At 27.6% G+C, this 8,708-nt stretch overlaps 1 protein-coding gene across 3 annotated transcripts; it reads right to left on the bottom strand.

The window, feature by feature from the left end:
* Positions 1 to 262: 262 nt before the first annotated feature.
* Positions 263 to 5,740, bottom strand: LOC109811558 (G-type lectin S-receptor-like serine/threonine-protein kinase LECRK3). Of its 3 annotated transcripts, none has more exons than XM_020375334.3 (4): positions 5,552 to 5,740; positions 4,953 to 5,240; positions 3,365 to 3,749; positions 263 to 3,250 (listed from the first exon to the last, which is right to left on the bottom strand). In XM_020375334.3, exons 1-4 carry the CDS (start codon positions 5,610 to 5,612, stop codon positions 958 to 960), a joined length of 3,027 nt encoding a protein of 1,008 aa, XP_020230923.1. In that variant the 5' UTR covers positions 5,613 to 5,740; the 3' UTR covers positions 263 to 957. The 3 variants fall into 3 exon arrangements, with proteins under 3 accessions (XP_020230923.1, XP_020230924.1, XP_082921507.1); XM_020375335.3 differs by having other exon boundaries at positions 5,454 to 5,705; XM_083065381.1 differs by lacking the exon at positions 5,552 to 5,740 and having other exon boundaries at positions 3,365 to 3,745.
* Between the last annotated feature and the right edge of the window lie 2,968 nt (positions 5,741 to 8,708).

Below are 8,708 nucleotides of genomic sequence, written 5' to 3'. Positions count from 1 at the left end.
ATTAGAGTTATTATAATCTTAACTTTAAATTTCAAAACTCTCATTCCATCATTTTTTTTTTGCATAACATTGTTCATGTATAACTAATGTTATTAGAGTTGAACTAGTCATCAATTCAATCAAGTGATCACGTTAATGGATTGTTGATTGAAATAATAGGGCATTAGTTGAACTTCATAAATTAGTATGCATAACATAATATTTAAATTCTTATACATACATACATATATATATATATATATATATATATATATATGTATTGTTACTTTTCTTCATATTGTTGACAAATATTAATAGTAGTTAAATGCTAGTTTAGTATAATTTGCAATGTACAACAGTTTGGAGTATGAGAATCTTTGTAATGAACTTTCATGTTTTAATTATACATTTCATATCCCATAAGTCATGTTCACTACCTTGAATGGTCTGCATTGAAACCAAGTTTTGGCCTAGTTTATTTGATGACATCATCATTGGGCCAATAACATATTCAACTGAAAGTGTAACTCAGCTTAATGATAGGTCTGCTTTCAAGTCAAATTGATCCAATCAATCGATTCAAATGGAGTTTAATAACACCACGTCTATCCTATAATTTTCTTTAATATTTATCATACAAATATAACTAATAGATACTATGTAATAACTTATTGTTATTAAAAGAGTAATATTGCTTGGTATGAAAATATTGAATAAAAGCATATACATATACACACTTTTGTGATTTTCTTTAATATATTTATTTCTTCTTTTTTCAACTTTTAAAATTACCAATAAAAATGTGTGGATTTTGTCTTGTTCCTTTTGATACTAAATAATAAAAATCTTGTTAATAATTGCACTTAATTTCTAAGTTACATGACAAAAAACAATTGTAGAACAACTAGATGAACAAGCATACTAAAAAAAAGAAAATGAAAGGCAATGTCAAAACCAAATCCAAAGCTATTTCCAATTTTAGCTAACAGAACCATGAAGGTAAGGACTTGGCGGTATTGAAACTTCAGCAATTCCTTCTAGCATCTGCAAAACCTTCTTCATTGTCGGCCTTCGAGATGGGTCTTCTTGAATGCACCAAATAGCAATCATCACAAGTTTTTCAAAGCTTTTTATATCATTAATAGCCTCATCATCATTTTCTAGAAGAATGTGTAATCTTCTAGCTATGTAGCAATCATATGCCCAATCAGTTAATATCCCTTTTTCTTCATTATCAGGCTCTTTTTCTACATTCTTCCTACAACAAATGATCTCTAGAAGCACCACACCAAAACTATAAGTGTCAACCTTAGTTGTGATTGGTGCACTTCTAAACCAATCTGGTGCAACGTACCCTTTTGTTCCTCTAATTCCAGTTTCAGTGTGGCTTTGGTTGATCAATAACAGCTTTGCTAAGCCAAAATCTGAAATTCTAGCATTATATTGATCATCTAAAAGTATATTTTGAGGCTTTATGTCACAATGGTTGATTTGGGTGCAACATTCCTCATGCAAGTAAACAAGACCTCTTGCAATCCCAAGGGCAATGTCGAACCGTTGGCCCCAATTTGATTTTAAAGGGGTGAAAAGGAAGCTTGCTAAAGTGCCATTGCTCATAAACTCATATACTAGAATTCTGTGTTGTCCTTCATTGCAGTATCCAAGTAGACGAACTAGGTTCCTATGATGAGTTTGTCCTATTACATTCACTTCAGTCTGAAATTCCTTATCATTGTCTCGAAACAACTTGTCTAATTTCTTAACAGCCACACTAGTCATCTCTATTGTTCCCTTATAGACAATGCTAAAAGATCCTCTTCCTAATTCTTCTCTAAAGTTGCTTGTTGCTTCTATAAGTTCCTTGAAGGTAAAATTACGTAAATTTTTCCCAACAACACTGTTGTTGGTTCTACTATTTTTGATCTTTTTGCAATTGTAAGGGAAACCAAAACATATTGCACCAATCAACATTAAAATGACCAATACAGAGATTCCCAAAAGAACTGATATCACAATGATCAAGGGAGCGTGATCTTTCTTCTCTTTTGGGTCATTATTTTTCATCAACTTTATGATAGAAGTTGCATTTAGTCTCTGATCACTTCTCCCATTTGTTAGTGGCAACTTCTTCTTCCAACAAGAATTTCCACTAAAAGCAACCAACACACACAAGCAATCTTGCCAACAAGACTTTGTACATTCTTTTAGACCAATAGGACTTAATGTTTCATAATCAGATTTAGGCCAATCAGTGTTTTGCAACTCCTTCATTATATACAAATCATCTTGTGAACCCTGGTGCCCACCTCCTTGACAAATGACTTGGAAATCTGGTATGCAACCACCATACATGTTATTTGAATCAATTAAAGAATATCCCTCCGGGCATTTACACATTGGCCTTTGGTCTTTTTCAAGGTTGCATATGCTATTAAACCCACAAATACCTTCACTATTTGTGAATGTAGAGTTCAAACAAATATTTTCTGGTATAGTCTTTGAAGTGATCCATCCTTGTCCATTTTTTGGATCTTTGGGGTAATATGATATGGTAAAAACTCCATCATAATTGATTGTTGCTTTGTAGAAGAAGTCAGTAGTAGAGACTGTCTCAATTGGCTTGATGAGACTAAACTTCTCCCCACTTTTTTTCAATATGTATAAGAAGCCTGATTTGTCAAATATCAATTTCATGCCAACATTTGTTTGGTTCCTAGCGTCAGCAGTGCCAATATCATAGTAAGGCTCGTAACTATAGTTGCTAGGCAAATTGATAAGGTTGAACACAAGATTCCCATCCTCTTGTAGAAGAAGTTTAAACCTTCCACGTGAGAAGTTTAACTCTCCTTGTCGAGAAGAAAGTTCTCCATTTAACTCCATTACTTGAGTAGGTACCAATGTGTCAGTTGGATGAGTAAAACTTTCCCATATTGGCACAAAATTTTGATCTAATAGTTGGAAATTTCCATCATCATTCATTAGACCATTAAAAACTATACCTGATGTAAAATTTGATCTCCACAGCTCTAAACCTTGGGGGTTGCTAAGTACTAGTCCACGAGAGTCATTTAGTTCTAACCTTGATCCTGTTGGAGCAAGGTTGTCTCCATTTGCATACCAAATAATGGTTTTATTTGGCATATTGTGATACCATATAGCCAATAAGAAAAGCTCATTCGGAAGTTGGTAGAACCCAAATGCAAAATCACCTGAAGGAGAAAGCCATTGAGATGTCCCATTGCCGGCTATGAGTGAGTCACCAACCCTTCGGCTACATTATATTATAGACATGAATAGTTATTAGTGATATTTGAGAAAGAAAAAATGACCTTCCTAATCAATTGTTAAAATGCAAGCTAGCAGGAGTATTAAGAATTTATCTAACCTGGCATTGTTAGATGTAGGACAAAAGACAATGTTGTAATTCGTGGGATTGGAACATGTGAAGGTACTAGTAGAATCGTCAAACGCGTAGCTATAAGCTTGTGGACACGCTTCCTTGAATACTTTGGCGTACAGGCTTGGCTTGCAGTTGTCCGCACCAGAATAATTCCCTATGCAACAATAAAAGTCTTTGTTTATGTTGGCACAAGCGTTTTGACATGCCACTACTTGTCCCTTTTCCTGTACCTTCATTTCTGTAGGACACACTTGGTTCAAATCCACCGCACACCCTGTGCTCTTGCACTTGCTGTCGCCGGGAACCACCGCTACCGGAACGTTAAACCCATCCACCAAGCTCACATCGTAGAAGTCCATGCCATTGCTGTCTATTGTAATAAATATTTATTTTATGAATAGGAATTTTCCTATAAATTCTCTAGAGTTACAATCAATTGTGTATTTTTATTTGTTAAAAATAAACTAGTATTATGATGGATGATATTTAAGTCCATGATGTGACTAAATATAATGAACCTTGAACATTTAATTTTTGATTTGTGTGAAAAATGGTGTAAGGCTAACTTTAAATGATTGAAGAAGTCTACAGTTAATTAAATAACATGATGGGATCCCTTTTGAATTTGACTCATTAAAACCTTAAAATATTAGAGTAAGTAGACAAAAGAAAAGTTAGATTTGTGTAATTATAATAGTGTGTTTGGATAAAAAATTTAAATGAAATAATTTATTTGTTTGAAGAATTTCAAATTTTTTGAGATAAAATACTTTATTTTGATGGAAAATTTATAAAGAATTTGAAATTTAAAAATTTGTAAAATTCTTTGAAATAGTAGAATTTCGAATTTTTCCATAAAAGTAAGAAATTAAAAAATTTTGTTTTTTTTTTTCTTATTTCATTTATATATTTTATGTTATCTCTTATATCTCATGTTTTTAATTATTGATTATTCAAAAATATTTTTAAAATTATTAAATATTATCTAATATTAATTTTTAAAATTATTAAATATTTAAAAATTAGCTAATATTTATTTTTATAAAATTTAATTTAAAAATCTCAACATATAAATATATTTTTAAAATCAATTTTACCATGATAGAATCAAATTATCATATCCAAACTAACAATGGAAAGTTTAAAAAATTTAAATTGATTTATTCAATAAAATATTTTAAAAATAAAAAAAATAAAATCAAAATAATTTAAATATTAAGAATTTCAAATCCCTAGAATTCCTCATCGAAAATATATTAAAGTTACGCCTTCAATAAGTAAATATATGATTTAAATTTGTGTTCCTAATGTATATAATAAGGTGTAATCTTGTTTTTCTTACCTTATGAACTTTAAACTTGTGTTCATTCATCGCACGTGACTAAAATCCACTTAATAATAAAAATTAGATAAATATATGTGGTGATTATTGTAATTAATGGAATTGAAACACTTAATTTCTCTAAGTTTCTCTACTAAATAAAAAAAAGGTAATTAATTAAGTCATTAACGTTCGTAATTAGTTTTCAAATCTCACTATTGGAGTTTCAGATTTCATAAAAAAAAAATTTACCTGTTGTAAATTCTACGAGTGTAACTGGTGGTGAACTTCCATTTCCGTTGCATTGGACCTCGCCGGAGCCGCAGTCGCCGGTGATGCATGAGAATTTTCCGGTGGCTGTGTCGGTGGTGCAGAGGGTGCGACCCCAGAAACGGCCGGTCCATCTGGTGGGTGCTGCGACGGTGAAAGATTCTTTGGTTCTCAAAACAAAGCCTGTTCTGTTATCCATAGCACTGATAGCAGCTGGCCACACTGTGTAATTACATTGGTTAACGAAAGTGAAATTCGCAGAATTCACCCCTGCAAATCAAATTAATTAATTCCACATATTAATTTGTTAGTTGAAGATGCATGATAATTGTGATTTACTTGCATGCAATTAAATTAATTAATTACATAACCCCAAGCGTGTGATTCAGCGGTAGGGATTGATCCACGTTTAAGCAAGGTCAGGGATTTCGAATCCTGCCTTGTGTATGCAGTCGCGTTAAATCTTGGGGTCAACTATCCTACCTTTTGAGGTGCCTCCAACGTAGCGAGGAGATTAGTCACTGCTGTCGGCGGTGGATACTCCAAGGACAAACAAAAAAAAGAAAAAATTAATTAATTACCTGATGCTGATAATTCAAGTGTTAATATCAAAAGTGGAAAGATCCATGTTGCCTCCACCATATCAAAGGTGAAAGAAAATGAAAAATGTGAAGTGATTATTGAAGATGAAGAGAAACCAGTTATGACTTGTGAGCAAAGTTGTTTTTCTTTTCTCTAGAATTATATGTAAGTCATGATTAACCCGTCAGACACGTTGAGGAGTTCATTTTCTTCTTTGCTTTGTGCCAAGTTGACTGGTTGACCTCAATATTGTATATTCTCATATTAATATTATTAAAAGAAAACATATTAAAATGTAATTATTTATAGAGATGAGATTCTCTTATTTTAGGAATAAGTTTATTTAAGCTTACTTCGTTTAATAACTCATGTTTCATATCAAATTTTAACGATTTAATCGTTAAATTTAAAATTTTTAATGTGTAGATCAAATCTGAAAGTTTTAAAAATATTTAAAAATTATTTGTTACTTTATTTCATTAATTAAAAGGGTCCCTTTTCTATAATTTCTCATTATATATTAAGATTTGGGTTAGGTGTCTTTCATGCATCTAACACCTGTTCATGTGACATGTAAGAAAATTTATTTCATTATTCAAATATTATTAAGTAATTAAAATCATATGCCAAGTTATGCATAATTATTTTTTTTACTTTTTAAATTTTTCTTTAATCTAAAAATACTTTTCAAAATTAGAAAGAACAACAAATAATATTCTATTAATATAGGTTAAATTATATTTTTGATTATTTATATTATTTTTAGATTCATTTTGAATCTTTATCTATTAAAATATTTATTTTTGTCCTTTTTTTATATTTGAATTAATTTTGTTATTTTAAAATGATGATTATTTTTAATTTTGTGACATGATATTAAATCACGTTTGATTCAAGACTTGAAACTTGTGACATTAAACTCATCTATATATAAAAACTATGAAATTTAATCAAATTAGAATAAAAAAGAGTTATAAATATAGCGAGAATCGTATGAAAATATATTATCACATACTTTCACTATTCTCAATTGTATAAGAAAAAAAAAACACATATTTTTTGTCCTTAATAAATATAAATGAATTTCAACTATTTTTGTCTTATTTAATGATACATTTTCAAAAATACCCTTTCTTTAACGCATAAATTTTCAATTACACTACTTCTCTTGACATTTATAAAAAAGATAATTTAAGAAGAATGTCATGAAATTAGTAAAATTTAATATAAATAACTTAATTTTTTAGTATATGTAAAATCAGTTATTTTTACTTATAATAGATAATAAAGAGAGTAAATAATTAAAAAATAATATAAAATTAGATTTTTTAAAATTTTTAATTTTCATCTTTTTTTATAGCATAATTTGAACTTCAATTATACTTCATAGTTTTCATTAAATATAAATTTTATGAGACAATTTTTAAATTTCAAATCCGTTAAAAAAATGAAAATGACTAAATTAATCTAAATTTAAGGAATAAAAAATTAAAATAAATATTTTAATAGATAAAAAATTAAAATAAATAAAAAAAGAAAAAAAAACTATAATTTAGCGATTAATATAATAATATAATATAAAGAATCGAAGAAAAATAATGGCGCGGCGGTCCTCGTGGTAAAATAGATTCATCATATCATTCACGTGATTAGCATTACAAAATTGACTGGTTTATATATATTTTTTTATATTTAACTTATTGAGTTTTTTTTTTTCAATCTTTAAAAATATAAAAAAAAAATTATGTACTTTTATTACAAGTAAGAAACTAAATTCGGTCTACCTTTCGAAAATAAAAATGTTAAAATGTGTAAGTTTTAAATAATGATTAATTACAAACATAACTAAATATGTTATTTCATCCGGAGTTTAATGTTTATTTTAAGAGACTATTTAATCACAAGGACTAGTCTAATAATGTAGGAAGGATGGGAGTAAAATATACATAATTTCAAGTTTTAATATTATTATCGTTATTGTAATTATTATTAATAAAAAATAATTTAAAAAACTATTTTTTTTCCTTAAAGAATTTATAGTGTTAGAATCAACGTAGATGAATCAAAATATCAATTAATTTAGTTTAAGACAAGTATTATATGTATTTATATTAAAGAATTAATTATGAATGCATAATTAATTTTGAGGTGAGATATACGAAGCAATTTTTATAATTTTTTGTTAGATAAAAAGTTATATTAATTTTTACTACTAATATTTTAATTTAAGATATAAAAATAAAAACATAAACTCTATCACTTGAAAATTTCTTTTAATCAAAATTAAAATTTCACAAACTCAATTTTCTAAACTCTTATTTAAATACACACTGCGACCTTTAAATATAATATTGAGAATAATTTTTGATAGAATTAATTTTGTCAATAATATACTGTATGCATTAAATTTCAATAATAAAATTATTTAATTAATTTTTTTATTAAATTGATGAAATCTATAATTTTTTGTAAAATTTAAAAATTATATATTTTATTTTATAAATTAAAGTTAAGGTATTATAAAGTTATAAATATACGACAATTTAAATTAATATAATAAATCATTAATAATTTTTAATTTTTTTAAAAAATATAAATTTCATCTATCTAATAAGAACTTTTAATTAATAATCAAATCGTTAAAATTTATTATAAATCTTAACTTATCTAGTAAATTGTAACTTTACAAAAAGTTACTTTTAAAATAAGTAAATTTCTTAACTCTCTATATATATATATTTACTTTCTTTGATTTGTACCAGAGTGTGATTTATTTTAGGAGAAAGCTCATTAAAATAAAAATTTAATTATTTAGTAATTATGTTAAATTTTATTAGTTGTTTTATTTTACGAGCAAGGAGCATTGATATTTCCCCTCAGATTGAACTTTTTATATTCACAAGAGTTAGGATTCGATCCTTGACTACTTAGTTAAGCGACGATAATCTCTTGCCACTTGTGTCAACTTAAATTGGTTGATCTTAATATTAGTCTACGTCCACAATTAGGAATTAAATACAAAATAATCTTTCTCCATCCACTTTAACTTTGTTGCCATAAAAAAAATATTTTTAGGAAAAAGATCTCTATTTTGTATATTTCTGTGAATCAATAATATTTAAATGAGAAAATAAAGTTAGAGAAAAAATATATTTG

The sequence above is a fragment of the Cajanus cajan genome, chromosome 10, assembly GCF_000230855.2.
Source record: "Cajanus cajan strain Asha chromosome 10, NIPB_CcT2T_4, whole genome shotgun sequence".
NCBI lineage: Eukaryota > Viridiplantae > Streptophyta > Magnoliopsida > Fabales > Fabaceae > Cajanus > Cajanus cajan.
This window is presented reverse-complemented; position numbering and strand designations above follow the sequence as displayed.